This window comes from Ovis aries, chromosome 9 (assembly GCF_016772045.2).
Source record: "Ovis aries strain OAR_USU_Benz2616 breed Rambouillet chromosome 9, ARS-UI_Ramb_v3.0, whole genome shotgun sequence".
NCBI classification, from domain to species: Eukaryota; Metazoa; Chordata; class Mammalia; order Artiodactyla; family Bovidae; genus Ovis; species Ovis aries.
Genome location: NC_056062.1, coordinates 44,530,965 through 44,549,764, shown reverse-complemented (window position 1 = coordinate 44,549,764; position 18,800 = coordinate 44,530,965). Strand labels below are relative to the sequence as shown.

At 38.3% G+C, this 18,800-nt stretch overlaps 1 protein-coding gene and 1 long non-coding RNA gene across 6 annotated transcripts in view; one reads left to right on the top strand and one right to left on the bottom strand.

The window, feature by feature from the left end:
- The window catches only part of CPA6 (carboxypeptidase A6), a 309,307-nt gene that overhangs the window by 250,587 nt on the left and 39,920 nt on the right, over positions 1 to 18,800 (top strand). Inside the window, exons 7-8 of the mRNA XM_004011724.6 lie at positions 9,876 to 9,986; positions 10,478 to 10,568. Of these exons, the coding sequence (XP_004011773.2) occupies positions 9,876 to 9,986; positions 10,478 to 10,568 (202 nt within the window). The remainder of the gene's footprint in view (positions 1 to 9,875; positions 9,987 to 10,477; positions 10,569 to 18,800) is intronic.
- Positions 1 to 18,800, bottom strand: part of LOC114116371 (uncharacterized) — a 183,933-nt gene that overhangs the window by 127,748 nt on the left and 37,385 nt on the right. For all 5 annotated transcript variants that reach the window (XR_009595054.1, XR_009595053.1, XR_003590308.3 and 2 more), the window contains exon 2: positions 396 to 488. This is a non-coding gene — a long non-coding RNA (uncharacterized LOC114116371). The remainder of the gene's footprint in view (positions 1 to 395; positions 489 to 18,800) is intronic.

Here is an 18,800-nt window from a genome sequence, read left to right as displayed (position 1 = left end):
TTAATTGGAAGCTAATTACTTTACAATATTGTATTGGTTTTGCCATACATCAACGTGAATCCACCACGGGTATACATGTGTTCCCATCCTGAACCCCCCTCCCACCTCTCTCCCCATACCATCCCTTTGGGTCATCCCAGTGCACCAGCCCCGAGCACCCTGTATCATGCATCGAACCTGGACTGGCGATTTGTTTCACATACGATAGTATACATGTTTCAATGCCATTCTCCCAAACCATCCTACCCTCACCCTCTCCCACAGAGTCCAAAAGACTACTCTACACATCTGTGTCTCTTTTGCTGTCTCGCATACAGGGTTATCATTACCATCTTTCTAAATTCCATATGTGTGCATTAGTATACTGTATTGGTGTTTTTTTCTTTCTGGCTTACCTCACTCTGTATAACAGGCTCCAGTTTCATCTACCTCTTTAGAACTGATTCAAATGTATTCTTTTTAATATTTTTAGGTCTTCCGTAGTGATTCTAGAAGAAAAATAATGGAAAAAAATTTTAAGCTGTCTTTATAAAGGCCAGCACCACTGATCCTAAAAACAGTGTCACATTCCAGGTTGCCATAGAGTTCTAAGAAAGCAACATCCAACCAAATAAATCCAAAAACAATGAAAGGGGGGAACTCTCAGGCCTAACCTTCTCTTACCACACAAAGACTTTCATAATTGCAAAATTTTTCTTTGAATTTAACTAAAGTTTATTTGGTGAATTCTGGCATATGTTCAGTTCAGTCACTCAGTTGTGTCTGACTTTTTGTGACCCCACGGACTGCAGCCAGGCTTTCCTGTCCATCACCAACTCCCAGAGCTTGCTCAAACTCATGTCCATCAAGTCAGTGATGCCATCCAACCATCTTATCCTCTGTTGTCCCCTTCTCCTCCTGCCTTCCATCTTTCCCAGCGTCAGGGTATTTTCCAGTGAGTCAGTTCTTCACATTAGGTAGCCAAAGTATTGGAGCTTCAGCTTCAGCATCAGTCCTTCCAATGAATATTCAAGACTGATTTCCTGAATTCTGATTCTGATTCTGGTACATGACATGCATCTCTTTATGTGGAAGCCAAAGCAGTCTTGGTAGGTACCAAATAGATTCATTCTTTGTCTCTCTTCATCAAGTTCAGAAATTCCATAACCTAATACCAACATATCACTTTCCTAGCAGAATGTTATACTCAGAACTGTACCTTTTATCTTAAAATCCATCTCAGCAAAGTATTTTTAAGTGAATTGATGGAGGTGAGTGTAGTACCTAAAGACTGCCACAATGAGGCGTGTGGAACATGGTTTTGTGACTGGCTTTCAGGTCATGACTACTTAAATCTTCCTTGTAAGCAACAATAGTACTCAAGAAATTAAACTTGGAAAACCAGGAAGGAACTCAATTAGTAGGCATCTCCTTTCCTGTGTGTATGGATGGTGGGAATTGATTGCTAAAAAGAGTCCCACATGTTAGAAGGAAAGCACTCCCCAATGTTCTTTATCATTTGTTAGAGTATGATAGACAGTCACATGATCATCTTTTAAGTATGATAGTATGATTATGTTAGAGTATGATAGAATGTCACATGATCATTTTTTTCCTAGAAATATCACCTAAACATACAAGAAACCATCTACAGCCATTATTTAAAGCACTGAAGAAAGAGGTTTCTTAATTTTCCTATTCAGCTCTGAACAGTCATCACATTGTGATCATTCTCATTTTGTCTGACCAGATGGAGAATGGCTACAATTCTTAGAGTTATAAAAATCACAGATATAGCATATGCAAAACAATGACACCCTGTTTATTTGTCAGAGGAAGAACATGTTCCAGCACATCTCAAATATTAAATCCACTCCAGAAAAGAATGCTAGGAAACAGCTTCCTTAATACATCGTTTGGAAATGAAGAAATTTAAAACAAAGCCATGTTCAGTTCAGTCACTCAGTCGTGTCCGACTCTTTGCAACCCCATGAATCGCAGCACGCCAGGCCTCCCTGTCCATCATCAACTCCCAGAGTTCACTCAGACTCACGTCCATCGAGTCAGTGATGCCATCCAGCCATCTCATCCTCTGTTGTCCCCTTCTCCTCCTTTCCCCAATCCCTCCCAGCATCAGTCTTTTCCAATGAGTCAGCTCTTTGCAGGAGGTGGCCAAAGTACTAGAGTTTCAGCTTTAGCTGATCATTCCTTCCAAAGAACACCCAAAATATATAAAAACACTTGACAGTTATAATAAAAAGTGATAAATCGTTTTAAAATGAGGTTTTAGTATTCCCAAACTCATTCTATGTGGCCACCATCACCTTGATACCAAAACCAGACAAAATTACAAAAAAAGAAAATTACTGACCAATATCACTGATGAACATAGACACAAAAGTATTCAACAAAATACTAGGAAGCCAATTCCAACAATATGTTAAAAAGATCATACACTGAGAACAATTGGGATTTATCCCAGGGATGTAAGGACTCAATATATGTAAATCAATCAATATTATACACCATATTAACAAATTAAAGAATAAAAACCGTTTGATCATCTCAATAGAGCAGAAAAAGCTTTTGACAAAATTCAACAAACATTTATAATAAAAGCTCTCCAGAAAGTGGGCCTAAAGGGAACCCACATCAGTAAAATAAAGGCCGTATATGACAAACCCACAGCAAACCTTATTCTCAATGGTGAAAAGCTGAAAGCATTTACTCTAAGATCAGCAACAAGCACGGAGCTCCACTCTCACCACTTTTACTCAGCATAGTCTTGGAAGTTCTTGACATGACAAGGAAAGAAAAAATAAATAATAGAAATCCAAATTGGAAAGAAGAAGTTATCTTTGCAGATAGCATGATATTATACACAGGAACTCCTAATGATGCCATCAGCAAACTACTAGGGCTAATGAATGAATTTAGTATAGTCTCAGGATACAAAATTAATATACAGAAATATCTTGCATTCCTATACACTAACAATGAAAGATCAGAAAGAGAAATTCAGGAAATAATCCCATTTACCATTGCAACAAAAAGAATAAAATACCTAGGAATAAAGAATAAAATACCTAGGAATAAACCTACCTATGCTAAAGCTGAAACTCCAGTACTTTGGCCACCTCATGTGAAGAGCTGACTCATTGGAAAAGACTGATGCTGGGAGGGATTGGGGAAAGGAGGAAAAGGGGACGACAGAGGATGAGATGGCTGGATGGCATCATTGACTCGATGGATGCGAGTCTGAGTGAACTCTGGGAGTTGGTGATGGACAGGGAGGCCTGGCATGCTGCGATTCATGGGGTCGCAAAGAGTCGGACACGACTGAGCGACTGAACTGAACTGAACTGAAGGAGGCAAAAGACCTGTACATAGAAAACACATAAGACACTGATGAAAGAAATCAAAGATGACATGAACTGATGGAGAAATATACCATGTTCTTGGAGTGGAAGAATATTATGAAAATGACCACTACCCAAAGCTATCTACAGATTCAATGCAATCCCTATCAAACAACCAATGGCATTTTTCACAGAACTAAAACCAAAAAAATTACAATTTATATGGAAACACAGAAGTCTCCAAATAGCCAAACGAGTCTTAAGACAAATGGAGCTGGAGAAATCAGGCTCCCTGACTTCAGACTATACTACAAAGCTGCAGTAATCAAGAGAGTATAGTACTGGCACAAAAATAGAAATATAGATCAATACAACATGATAGAAAGCCCAGAGATAAACACACACCTGTAGCCACCTAATCTATGACAAAGGAGGCAAGAAATATACAAGGGAGAAAACACAATGACTTCAATAAGTGGTGCTGGGAAAACTAGAAAGCTACATGTAAAAGAATGAAATCAGAACATTCCCTACCACCATGTTCTTTACTGTTTTGGTCCCTCGGTACTGTCTGACTCTCTGTGACCCCATGGACTGTAGCGTGCCATGTTCCTCTGTCCATGGGATTTCCCAGGCAAGAATGCTGGAGTGGGTTGCCATTTCCTTCTCCAGGGGATCTTCCCAGCGCAAAGATCAAATGCATGTCTCCTACTTGGCAGGCAAAGTCTTTATCACTGAGCCACATGAAATGCCTCCCTAATACCATACACAGAAATAAATTCAAGATGGATTAAAGCCCTGAATGTAAGGCCAGATGCTATAAAACCCATAGAGGAAAACATAGGCAGAACACTTTTTGACATAAATCACAGCAAGATCTTTTTTGACCCACCTCTTAGAGTAATAAAAGCAAAAATTAACGAATGGGACCTAATTAAACCTAAAAGCTTTTGCACGGCAAAGGAAATCATAAACTAGCTGAAAATACAAGCCTCAGAATGGGAGAAAATATTTGCAAACAAAGCAAATGACAAAGGATTAATCTCATAAATATACAAGCAGTTCATGCAACTGAATATTAAAAAAACCAACCCAAATGAAAGATGGGCAGAATATCTAGATATACACTTCTCCAAAGACATAGATATGGTCAACAAACACACGAAAAGATTCTCAACATCACTAATTATCAGAGAAATGCAAATCAAAACTGCAATGAGATATCACCTCACACTGGTCAGAATGGCCAAAATAAAAAAATCTACAAACAATAAACGCAGGAGAGGGTGTGGGGAAAAGTGTTGGTGGGAGTATGAATTGATACAGCCATTATGGAAAACAATATGAAGTTTTCCCCAAAAAATAAACATAGAACTACCATTTGACCCAGCAATCCCACTCCTGGGCATATATTCAAAGAAAACCGTAATTCAAGAAGATACACGAGCCCTCATGTTCACTGCAACATTACTTACGATTACTAGGACATAACATAAATAGGAAGCAACATAAATGTCCATCAACAGAGGAACGGATAAAGGAGATGTAGTACATATACACTATGGAATATTACTCAGCCATAAAAAGGAACATAATTGGTCATTTGTAGAGACATGGATAGACCTAGAGAGTGTCATGAAGAGAGAAGTCAGAAAGAGAAAAACAAATATTGTATATTAACACATATCTATGGAATCTAGAAAAATGGTATAAATGATCAATCCCATTTGCAAAGTAGAAATAAAGACAGATGGAGAGACCAAATGTATGGCTACCAAGGGAAAGGTAGGGGGAGGAATGGGCAGACTGGGATTGACACATATACACTATTGATACTACGTATAAAAAGATAACTAATGAGAACATGTTGTACAGCACAGGGAACTCTAGTTAATGTACTGAAGTGACCTGAATGGGAAGGAAGTCCAAAGGGACAGTTCAGTTCAGTCGCTCAGTGGTGTCCGACTCTTTGCAACCCCATGAATTGCAGCACGCCCGGCCTTCCTGTCCATCACCAACTCCCAAAGGGACAGGATTTATGTATACGTATGGCTGGTCCATTTTGCTGTACAGTAGAGCCTAATATAGTATTGTATACTCTGATAAAAATTAATCTAAAAAATAAAATAATTGAGTTTTTAAGCACAATTCAGTGATTAAGACAGCAGACAGGCAAAAATTTTAGTAAGAATATAGCTGACAAAAACAGTGTAATTAATAAGTGTAATCTAATAAACACATATAGAACACACATCCAGTGACTAGAGAATGCATATTGTTTTCAAGCACCATTGAAACATTTGCAAAAACTGACTAAATACTAGGCCGAAAGCAAGGTCGAGAGATACCAAAGATCATATAGATCATCTCCTCTGGCTACAATGCAGCTGTTAGAAATTATTTATAAAAATATGACTTTTAAAAAGCTCACATAAAAAAGATGGTTAATTTACATGATTTAAAATATACAGACATTTACAAATAACTCATAATTTAAAGAAATCAAGGAAATTTTTCAATATTTACAACTGAATGGAAGCAAAACTATTATATACCAAAACATATAAAATGTAGCTAATGTACTGCTGAAGAGGAATTTATAATTTTAAATAAATATATTAGAAAAGAATAAAGATGCCCAAGTTAACGAGCTAAGCTTTCAACTCTTAAGAAATTAAAAAAAGAGTCAATGAAAGAAAGGAAGAATAAAGAGCAGAAACCAATGAAACAAATTAAAGATACATCTTCCCTTCTATATCTTTATTTTGTATTTAATTCCTTTCTGCTGTAGGCCTAGATGGTTTACTCCCCAAATAATAGAGTAATAACTCTCATACCAAAACTATGTCTATCTCACTCAAAAATATAGATGTAAATATTAGCAACCTAAATCCAGCCAACATAATATCAGTGTATATCATAACCTAGTGGGCTTATCCCAGAAATAGAGGGATGACAATGTTAGAAAGTTACTTATTGAAATTGACCATAACAACATGATTATGTTACTATATGAAGAAAGATTATTTGTTAAAATTCAATATCAATTAATGGCAAAAAAGAACAACCTAATATAGAACAGAACATTTGTCATGTACTGAACCTCAGTTTCAAAATTAACATAAATGGAGAAGAGTCAATAATAGCCAAGATAATTTTGAAATGGAACTGAATGTGGGAGACATTCAATGAGACTCAGCAGAGTCTAGGTAAACCATGATGTGGTTTTGGTGAATAGATATAAACCAAAATGCTAGAACAATTCTTCCCTTGAAAGAAAACTTGATACTCAACAGAGGTGACATACTAACTTACTGGGGGAAAGACAACTCATCCAAGTGAGTACAGGAGAGCCATTGGCCTTCCCTAATAGAAACATTAATGAATAAATCTCAACTGAACACCATGTAAAAAATCATTTCTAGCAGTTTTAAGGTCTTTAAAAAGAAACTTTAAATAGATATTTGGAGAAAATACAAGGTAATAGCTTTATAATCTTAAAACAGAGATAGGTTCTTAAGTAACACATATGTATTTAAGGGTAATAAAATTGAAAACTTACATACAACAAGGACATGAACATAAGCAATAAGCCGCAAGAAAGGAAGATGATCATGACACACATAACCAAATGAAGATTAATATTCAGAATATAAGAATGAGAGCTTAATAGAAAAAATAGGCAATAATATGAGTGAGCAATTCCTAGAATGGCCTATCATTATATAAATGCTGTTCAATATAAATTGTAATCAGGGAAATATGAAGTAAACAACAAAACATTTTCATACCCATTAACTTTTTTTCATTGAAAGCTTAACAAAACCAAGGGTTGGCAAGTTGTAGAGAAATAGGAATTCTCATTACTGATAATGAAAATATTTGCTGATTTAGACAGAAAATGGCAACATTTAGTGAAGTGCAAGGCACAGAAATCCATGACCCAGAAAGTTATTCCTAGATTTATATCATAAAGAAACTTTGACACATGTCTAGGAAAAATGTTCAGGAATGTTCACTGCCAATCTTGTAACACTGAAATATCAGAAACAACATAACCATTCATCAGCAAAATAAGGGACAGATAGAGTGTGCATTTGCCTATAATGGAATTCCATATAATAGTTTAAAATGAATAAATCATCAACTTAATAAGTGTCAAAATATAATATTGGAGAGAAAAGCAAACTAAAGATTGGCATATCATTATCTTATTTGCATGAAATTTCAAAGCATACACATATTATATATTGTTCATGAATCCACATGTATGTACTAGATTAGAAAATCATACACGGAAATGATAATGGCAAATTGAGGATACTTATTAAAGGAGGGGAGGAAAATGGGACCTAAGAGTGATTTAAAAAAAAGGGGGAGCTCTAGTTTCACCTATAATGTCTTGATTTTCTCTTCAAAAGATTTGATAAATACAAGATGTAATGGATGTAATTTCTTTGTATTTTTTCTATTTGCCTAAAATAAATTGTGATTCTTTTAAAAGGAAGTTAGTAGTATTTTCTCCAATACAAAAGCATGGCAGTCGCTTGCATTGGAGGAAGAGAAGGCAGAATAAAATGAGAAGGCCCACATGCAAGTCTCCAGCATAATCTAGTGTTTAGTGTGCTGGAGAAGGAAATGACAACCCACTGCAGTACTCTTGCCTGGAAAATCCCATGGACAGAGGAGCCTGGTGGGCTGCAGTCCACGGGGTCGCTAGAGTCAGACACGACTGAGCCACTTCACTTTCACTTTTCCCTTTCATGCATTGAAGAAGGAAATGGCAACCCACTCCAGTGTTCTTGCCTGGAGAATCCCAGGGACCGGGGAACCTGGTGGGCTGCCATCTATGGGGTCGCACAGAGTCGGGCACGACTGAAGTGACTTAGCAGCAGCAGCAGCAATGTGCTGACATGTAGGACATTTTCTGTGCTTGGAAGAGGTGAGACTTCCCTAGTTTGGACTGAGACAAACAAGCCATGGATCCCAGTGTTATGAGAGGAAGGAGAGAAATTACAACTTTTCCTGTCCCTTCATTCCTCCCTTGCTGCTCCACATTCTTTTCATCTCTTCTTCCTCTCTAGAGTGGCATGGAAAACCACAACCCTCTAACGTTAAGGGAGAAAAGTTAGCTAATCATATGACTCTGTCTCTGCCATCCCACCAGCAGACTTCCTCTAAGCTTTGGCGGACCTCCTTTTATTAGAGGAAAACAAAATTCCAGGGTATGTACAATTGATCACATACCAGGAACTTTTCTCTAGTTTGAGATATTGGACTGTTAATAGAAATTCAAGCACATATGAAAGTTCTACCAAAGTTATTTGGCCAGCAAATTATTGAGTCTTCAAGGAGAACAAAAGAGAATTGTATTAACAATGTTTATCAACTTGTATTTATTTATAAGTATTTAAATTATATTTAATAAAATAGTATTTAACTCATTTCTTATGTTCTTGAATATACTCCTGTATTTTCAGTATTATTTCTAATATAGTGATACTTTCTCATAATAGATTGCATTATTGGATTGCTACTCTCTATTAACAGAATTCTCACTGTATAAATACAGAATGCTACATATGATTGGTTCAGAAATTCTACATACCTGGATGTAAAGGAAAATTGAAACTTTTAGGTATTTAAATTTTCCAAAGCAAGATATAATTTAAGAATTATTTGATTTTGAATTATTTTAATATGGTAAAATTCTAACAATCCAAATGGATATAAAAGTGAAAAGTGGTAATTTTTCCCATACATTGTCCCCCAGGCCCCCTCCCCAAAGGCAGCCATTGTTACAAATATTCTAAATGTTTGTCTAAGGTACTTTATAAATAGAAAAACATGCATCAAAAAGGACTTATTTTAAAAGTCCGTTCCATAGGAATGGTATTTCAAAATATTTGTATTCTTAACTTGATTTAGCATATTTAATGCTTTTCTATTTGAGGCCAAATAGTACAGAATCTTCAAGCCTGTCATCAGTCACACAGAAGCAAGATTTCAAAGGAACCATGATAAAGGTGACACAATAAATAATTGTTAAACTCTTTGTAGAAAAGTCAGGAAAGAACAGAGTGTCCATGCAGTAAGTTCCAAAACTTGAGCCTGCTACTCATTACACATAAACAATTAAGTGGCACATATAACTATCCTGTGTTGTGATGTATTATGTAAGAATATAAAAATATTCAGGTAATTGTTTTGTCCACAACTGAAAGGAGTCTTAAAAAGAACTGATCATATATAAATTGCTGCTTTCTTAATCATCCTAAACTTTAGCCAGATCTGAAATATTGTAAGAGGCTGCCTGATTAATCTGTTTTGCACCCTTGCTAAAATGTTATCAGAAATAGTTTCAGACAGAAGTCTCAAGAAAGAACATGTGATGTCAAATTATAGCTCATATTAGCTTGTTACTTTTCAACTCAATATGTTTAGTATTTCCCATAGATAGAAAATATTTCTCATACTATTTTTTGAAATCTTTATTTGGGATTGATTTGTAAGAAACATGTCACCTCTGTCTTTTAGGCTCTTCTAACATATAGGAGTGACCCAACCATGAGAAAAACATTGAATCATCTGTATTTCTATATCATGCCTGTGTTTAACGTCGATGGATACCATTTTAGCTGGACCAATGTAAGTCACTTTGCCTATCCAACTGAAAAAAACGCGGAAAATTGTCCTAAAGCAGGAAGGATGCTTGGTGGGCAGCCAGCCTAGTACTTCCAGAGCTATGAAAGATTTCCACTCCCTTCCCCAGCACAGCATCAACCTTCTGATTTTGTTTATATATGTTTGTCTTTTGCATATGATTTCATGTTTAAAGAAAGATGCCTCCTTCCAAATAAATTATGAAAAATCACTTGTCTAGTCCAGCTTATTCAATTTTGCCTGTGAAGAAATGAGGCCAAGAGAAACTAAGAGAGAAGTCTGTGGCAGGAATTGGACCATGAACCTGGGTGTCCAATGCTCATCTTGTCCTCTTCTCACTCCATGGATTTGTTTATTCTTGGAGGAAATCCCCCACCCTTCACTGCTGTGATTCATTCACTGAAGAACTACTAAAATGCATGGGGATAACCTCTTCACTGTTCATTCAGCACCTCTTTTCTTTTAATTACATCTAGGATCGATTTTGGAGAAAAACAAGGTCAAGGAACTCGAGGTTTCGCTGCCGTGGAGTGGATGCCAATCGAAACTGGAGGGTAAAATGGTGCGGTATGTTGGGGACTAACTGGGATCCGGATTCAGAGGTATCCATCGTGTTCACTCTCAAAAATGATGAGCCCATTAGGGCTCCGATGTAACACTGATGTCTGTGTGTATGTGGAAACCTCCTATGTTATGCACTGTAGCTGTAATTCACAAAAGAAAATGAAAACATTTTCATAAAGGATTCAAATCTGGCAACCTCATCCTAAAAATTGAAAATTTAAACACAGACATAAAAGCAGAAAACTAAGAAATATTTGTCATTCATAAACTAAAACAGGAAATGTGGTTTGTGGTATAAATCCAGTCAACGTAATTTGTCCTTTCACTGAGAGTAATGCTGACCCTCTCTTCATCTGTCTATGGTGATCACAGCTGCCAAATCCTTGTCTAGAATCTACCAACCTGCCAATCATACACTGATTAGGCATTCATTTTGTGAATATATTTCCAATACATTCCATGTTTTGTGACAGTAACCTTTTAAATAACGAGAGGATGTCATTTTAAGAAAGGAAAACTCTTGTGGCAAAATAAAGAAGCAGGCAGATAGCAAAAGAGAGAAACAGAAAATTAGCCACAGCTAGCATAGAAGAGGCAAAACTTGACCTCATCCCATCTTGGGTTTTCAGCTGGGGCTCTTAAACAGAAAAACAGATTAACAAGGAAAAACAGTTTATTAATGGGCTCTGCACAGGATACATGGGAGAAAGTTCATGAAAAGTAACTCCAAGTGGCAACTTAGAACACCAACTTATACAGTCTTCAAAGAAGAGCAATAAACTTGTAGAGAAACAATAGGACAAAGGAAAACAGTTTTAAGTTTCCAAGGGCTGCCAACTGTGGGAAATAATTATATGAGAAGAAACTCAAGCAGGAAGGCTTATTTGCAGATTCCTCTGGTGCTGTCTCTGGGCTAAAGGTCTGTCTTCAGTAGGAGAATTTATATCCTGTCTTTAGGCAGAAAAGCGGAAGGTGAACAGAACTTCTCCTGCATTTGCTGCTGCTCAATTGCCTTGGACTCAAATTAATGTTTATGTCAAAGAGGCATATTTGGGGGCAAGCGACATATTCTGGTTTACTTTGCTAGGTATCCTAGTTGGCAACAGCGGGGAGGGAAACAAGTGTAAGCCACATGGAGTTGTAAAGAGCTACCCTTTCAAAGAGTCCTTCCAAATACAGACCAGAGCGTTGTGCAATAGTATGTCTCACGAGAGTCTCTTAGAAATGAAACTCATCGCAGTCTTTCCTTCTGTGAGGCTTTGGTTCGGTACCAGATGCCACTCCTTCCATCCCCACCAGCAGCAGGCAGGATAACTGGGTGTGCTTGAGACTCCTTCCACAGAACGTTCTTTAATCCATTAGAACTGGCAAACCAGAATACGGCAAAGCAGAAAGAATATGGTTTAGAATATCACAGATAGATGGCTTCCCTGGTGGCTCAGACGGTAAAGCATCTGCCTGCAATGGAGGAGACCCGAGTTTGATCCCTGGGTCAGGAAGATCCCCTGGAGAAGGGAATGGCTACCCACTCCAGTATTCTTGCCTGGGAAATCCCACGGACAGAGGAGCCTGGCGGCTACAGCCCATGGGGTTGCAAAGAGTCGAAAGACTGAGCGACTCAACACTTGCACTTCACTTTCACGGTTTCATTCTACTATCGTTAGCAGACTGATTTGGGTGATTTTCTCCAATCTACCAAATTAGTAATAATAATAATACCCACCTCATTAGGTTCTTAAAGGAATTAAAGGACTTAATATACGTTTAATGATGATTCGGTCCTAGCTTCAAACAGGGGTCTACACCTCAGTGACCCAACCATTCTTCCCCACCTTCCAGAACACTCAGTTCACCTCTGAGCCTCAGGTAAGTTGTTTGTAAAACTACCTCTTTCCTTCAGGGGAGTGTTGTGGTGATGAGCCATGAGATAAGCTTTAAAGTATTTGCACTTATGAGAGAAAGAAAAGTATTACATAAATACTATACAGTGGGGACTTCTCTGGTAATCTAGTGCTTAAGACTTTGCCTTCCAATATGTGTTCAATCCCTGGTCAGGGAGCTAAGACCCATATGCCTCACAGCCAAAAAACAGACATAAAACAGAAGCAATATTGTAACAAATTCAATAAAGACACCCAAAAAAAAAATCTTTTTAAAAATACTATAAAGTGATAGCTATTGATGGCTATTTAGATTTAAATTTTTTCTTCCTTCAACCAGGACTGAGAAAGCAAACTTGTTCATATCAACTCCCTGAGATCACTAACTTTTAAAAATTCTCTTTTTTCCATCTCTCAGATGGGAACTTTTTGCAAGCTCACAACTACGTGTGCTGTTTCAGTAGCTGCCAGGCGCCCGCATCCATAGATATGTCATAGATGCCCACCATCACCTGAGTGAGCATCCAGGATAGTAACTGAGTCAAGTCACACTAGCAGGAGAGCCAGCTCTGCAGGGTAAAGCTAGACTCTTGTTTATATCCAGTTACAAAGAAGCGGCTCGCTTCCCTGTGCTTCCTTCTTTCTCCAGCCTGCTTCCTTCAGCCATGTACCTTCTCTGATTTCTTTGTTCCAAACTACAGTCCCAGCTGGAATTCCTTTGATTCTCCCCATGTTTGAATCATTCTGGTACTTTCCATGAGTTGGCACTCACAATGTGCAGGGGATTTTGTCAAATGTCAGTGGCAAAATGACCCTGATGGACCTTTGTAGGTGACGCAGGAATGCAGATGTGGCTGGGCCTTCCTCCCCACCAAGGTCTCCCGAGTGGATTCAGCTGATCTGAACCGCAGGCAGCTGCAGCTTTCTCCCTCACGGCATCTGATCCATCTCCTTCACTGAGGGAACCACTCGTAGATCAAGGGCATCGCAGTACATGAAATCAAATCCCTAAGTGAACCTCCAAATATATATCTGTAATATTATTGATATAGAAAAGCCCAGGACCGGTGAAAACACTATCGAGTCAGCACTGAACTGACAAAAACCAGTATTTCTTTCTCTCAAATTACTGAGTCTCAGACTTAAAGAGGAGAACATGAAACTGTGGTTTTATCATGAAAAAAATCTGTAGACATGCATATAACAGTCTGAATACAATGTGGAAAAGACAGCTTAGAGCATATACATGGAAATAGGTATACCTGTCCAATACTTGGGCTTCCCTTGTGGCTCAAATGGTAAAAAAATCCTGCAATACAGGAGAGCCAGGTTCAATCCCTGGATCAGGAAGATCCTCTGGAGAAGGGAATGGCTACGCATTCCAGTATTCTAGCCTGGAGAATTTCGTGCACAGAGGAGTCCATGTGTGGCAAAGAGTCAGGCATGACTGAGTGACTAATACTTTCACTTCGAATACTTTAGAGCCCCCCCACCCCAGGGGCTTTCAGGCTATAAAATGAATATCACTCTTCTGAAAGTCCAGCAGAGGGACTTAACAAGGCAGAGACGTGTAGGAACCAAGAATAAATTTCATTCATTGATTTGCCAAAGTTAATTGAGCACATACACTCTCTTAGACATTGTGTCGTTGTTTTTTCCTTCCTCTATGCACTCTTTTTTAGAGAATACTGTGAGTACATAATTTTTCAAATTGCAATAAATCCAGGAGAAAACCAAAGGGTTTGGATGAATCCCATCCTAAGCTTTAATCTGTGAATAATTCAAGTGTTGCCTAAACGTAAATTACTATTAGGACAACCTACAGATGGGAGAACATGTTTGCAAATCATATATCTGATTAGGAACTCAGAATATTAAAAGAACTCTTACAAGTCAACAATAAAAAGATGAGCCAATTTTAAACACACAAATGATCTGAACAGACATTTCTCCAAAGAAGATATACAAATTGGAATAAGCACATAAAGAAATGCTCAACATCATTAGCCATGAGGACCCATTAAAATGGCTAGACAACCCTCAAAATGGGAGAAAATATTTTAAAATGAAGCAACTGAAAAAAGATTAATCTCCAAAATATACAAGCAGCTCTTGCAGCTTAATATCAAAACACCAAAAAAAAAAAATCAAAAAATGGGTAGCAGACCTAAACAGATACTTCTCCAGAAAAGACATACAGGTAGCCAACAAACACATGAATATATGCTCAACATCACTAATCAGTAGAGAAATGCAAAATAAAACTACAATGAGGTATCACCTCACACCAATCACAATGGCCATCATCAAAAAATCTACAAATAATAAATGATGGAGAGGGTGTGGAGAAAAGGGAATCTTCATGTACTGTTGGTGGGAATGTAAATTGATACAGCCACTATGGAGAACAGTGGAGAAGGGAATGGCAACCCACTCCAGTATTCTTGCCTAGAGAATCCCATGGGCAGAGGAGCTTGGCAGGCTACAGTCCATGCGGTCGCAAAGAGTTGGACACAACTAAAGCGACTTAGCACCCATGGAGAACAGTACAGAGGTTCCTTAGAAAGCTAAAAACAGAACTATCATATGACCCAGAAATCCCATTTCTGGGCATTTACCTTGAAAATATCATAGTTCGAAAAGACACATGTACCCAATCAACAGGTCAATGGATAAAGAAGATTTTTCATATAAATATGCAAGTGTATGTGGAAAATTCTAAAAGAGATGGGAATACCAGACCACCTGACCTGCCTCTTGAGAAACCTATATGCAGGTTAGGAAGCAACAGTTAGAACTGGACATGGGACAACAGACTGGTTCCAAATAGGAAAAGGAGTATGTCAAGGCTGTATATTGTCACCCTGCTTATTTAACTTCTATGAAGAGTATATCATGAGAAATGCTGGGCTGGAAGAAGCACAAGCTGGAATCAAGATTGCCAGGAGAAATATCAATAACCTTAGATATGCAGATGACACCACCCTTATGGCAGAAAGTGAAGAGGCACTAAAACGCCTCTTGATGAAAGTGAAAGAGGAGAGTGAAAAAGTTGGTTTAAAGCTCAACATTCAGAAAACAAAGATCATGGCATCTGGTCCTATCACTTCATGGCAAATAGTTGGGGAATCAGTGGAAACAGTGTCAGACTTTATTTTGGGGGGCTCCAAAATCACTGCAGATGGTGATTGCAGCCGTGAAATTAAAAGACGCTTACTCCTTGGAAGGAAAGTTATGACCAACCTAGACAGCATATTCAAAAGCAGAGACATTACTTTGCCAACCAAGGTCCGTCTAGTCAAGGTTATGGTATTTCCAGTAGTCATGTATGGATGTGAGAATTGGACTGTGAAGAAAGCTGAGTGCCAAAGAATTGATGCTTTTGAACTGTGGTGTTGGAGAAAATTCTTGAGAGTCCCTTGGGCTGCAAGGAGATCCAACCAATCCATCCTAAAGGAGATCAGTCCTGGGTGTTCACTGGAAGGACTGATGCTGAGGCTGAAACTCCAATACTTTGGCCACCTCATGTGAAGAGTTGACTCATTGGAAAAGACTCTGATGCTGGGAGGGATTGGGGGCAGAAGAAGAAGGGGATGACAGAGGATGAGATGGCTGAATGGCATCACCAACTCAATGGACATGAGTTTGGGTGAACTCCAGGAGTTGGTGATGGACAGGGAGGCCTGGCATGCTGCGATTCATGGGGTCACAAAGAGTTGGACACGGCTGAGCGACTGAACTGAACTGATATATATATGTGTGTGTGTGTGTGTGATAGAATATTACTCAGCCATAAAAAGGATGAAATTGAGTGATTTGTAGTGATGTGGATGGACCTAGAGTCTGTCATACAGTGTCAGTCACTACGATGTGTGAAACAGATAACTAGTGGGAAGCTGCTATACAGCGCAGGGAGCTCAGCTTGGTGCTCTGTGATAACCTAGAGGGGTGGGATGGGGGTATGGGAGGGAGGCTCAAGAAGGAAGGAATATATGTATACATATGGCTGCCTTGCAGTATATATGTACTCATACATTCACGTTGTTGTATACCAGAAACTAATACAACATTGTTAAGCAAATATACTTCATTTTTTTTAAGATGGCTATAATAAAAAAATAAGCATAGCAAGTATTAGTGAGGGTAAAACTGGAACGCTCAGTACTTGATGGTGGGAATGTAAATGATGTGGCCACTTTGGAAAAAACGTTTTAATAGTTTCTCAAAAGTTAAACACAGAGTAGCCATATGACCTAGCAATTCTGCTCCTAGGTATATACCCATGAGAAATGAAAACACACATCCATAAAATAACTCATACATGAATGCTACATGAAATAAACTAGTTACAAAACAACAAATATTGTATGATTCCATTTATATATATATATAAATGTCCAGAATAGACAAACCCACAGACAGAGAGTAGATAATTGGTTGCCAAGAGTGACAGAGAGGGGGTAGTGACTGTAATGGGTAAGGGTTTTGGGGGGGAGATGATGAAAATGTTTTTTAATTAGATAGTGGTAATGATCATGAATATACTAAAATTCATTTAACTGTATACTTAAAAAGAGTGGATTTTATGGGATGTAATTATAGCTCAATAAAACTGTTAAACTGTTAAAGAATTTTAATTATCATTTAGGATGAAATTAGGCACTTACTAAAACATATCTAGCAGACTCCATTACCTAATATTGTAAATTACATGTCATATGGAGAAAACCACGTTTTGTAGGAGCCCAATCACATATGCACCTCTCCACATATGCCCTTCTCCTCCCAACAACCCCTCATTCTATCAAAATAAGAGGGGTATGTTTTGACGGAGCAAATATTTTGACAGATCATCTGAGATGAAAAGGGAAACTGCCACTTAGTGGCTGTTCTCAGCCAATGGCTGTGAAAGTTCAAGAGAAGGTCACTGGGTGGCTTTCTGAGAATTTCTGCAGCTGAAGGGCTTTAGTTTTTAGAGATCTGTTCTAGCTGAGAACCTGGGTTGCACTGCTACCAAGACATAGGAAACTTCAAAGGACTGGGGCAAGGAGAGGGAAAGAAAAGAGAGGCAATGTTGCTAGGATATCTAGAAAGGGGTTTGGAATGCCAAGTTATCTAATGAGAATTTTAATTAAATTTTGCTGTGAAGTATGTAAATTGTCTTCAGTATGTATTCCATAACCACCACCATTGTCCAAATTCAGCACCATCTACTTCACTTACTAAGGCTTTGCGGAACTGGGTCTGCTGTTTGGGGCTATGAGCAGGTGCTGAGTCTGCCCTCCAGGTAAGCTCAGGGAGAGACTATTCCACATCGAATGTTCCAGAGGCATGGAACACACAATAGGAGTGCAAGTGAATTTACATCCTCAGAGATGTACAGACAAGAGTTGGATAATTCTGAGTGAAGAGTGATGGATTAAATGTCAACTAGCTGATCAAACTAGACCCTTGAGATTCCAGCCACCTCTGTTAATGGTGATTCTAATATGTTCTGTGTGCTATGTGCTAAGTCGCTTCATTCATACCCGACTCTTTGCGACCTTAGGGACTATAGCCTGCCAGGCACCAGTGTCCATGGGATTCTCCAGGCAAGAATACTGTATTGGCAGTCAGGTTCTTTACCACTAGCACTATCTAGGTAAATCCAATTGATTTTTAAAACTGGAGGATAATCACTTAACAATGTTGTGTTGGTTTCTGCCATACAATAATGCTAATCAGTCATACACACACACACACACATATATATACCCCCTCCCTCTGAGGATATTAGACCATTCATTCACTAGATCATTCAGAATGACCTAAATCAAATCCCTTGCAATTATACAGTAGAAGTGACAAATAGATTCAAGGGATTACATCTGACCGAGTGCCTGAAGAACTATGGCCAGAGGCTCGTGATATTGTATAGGAGGCAGTGATCAAAACCACACACTCCCCAAAAAAATGCAAAAAGGCAAAATGGTTGTCTGAGGAGGGCTTACAAATAGCTGAGAAAAGGAGAGAAGCTAAAGGCAAAAGAGAAAAGGAAAGATACACCCATTTGAATGCAAAGTTCCAGAGAACAGCAAGGAGAGATAAAAAAAGCCTTCCTCAGTGATCAGTGCAAAGAAATAGAGGAAAACAATAGAATGGAAAAGACGAGCGATCTCTTCAAGAAAATTAGGGATACCAAGGGAACATTTCATGCAAAGATAGGCACAATAAAGGACAGATATGGTATGGACCTAACAGAAACAGAAGATATTAAGAAGAGGTGGCAAGAATACACAGAAGAACTGTACAAACAAGATCTTCATGACCCAGATAACCATGATGGTGTGATCATTCACCTAGAGCCAGACATCCT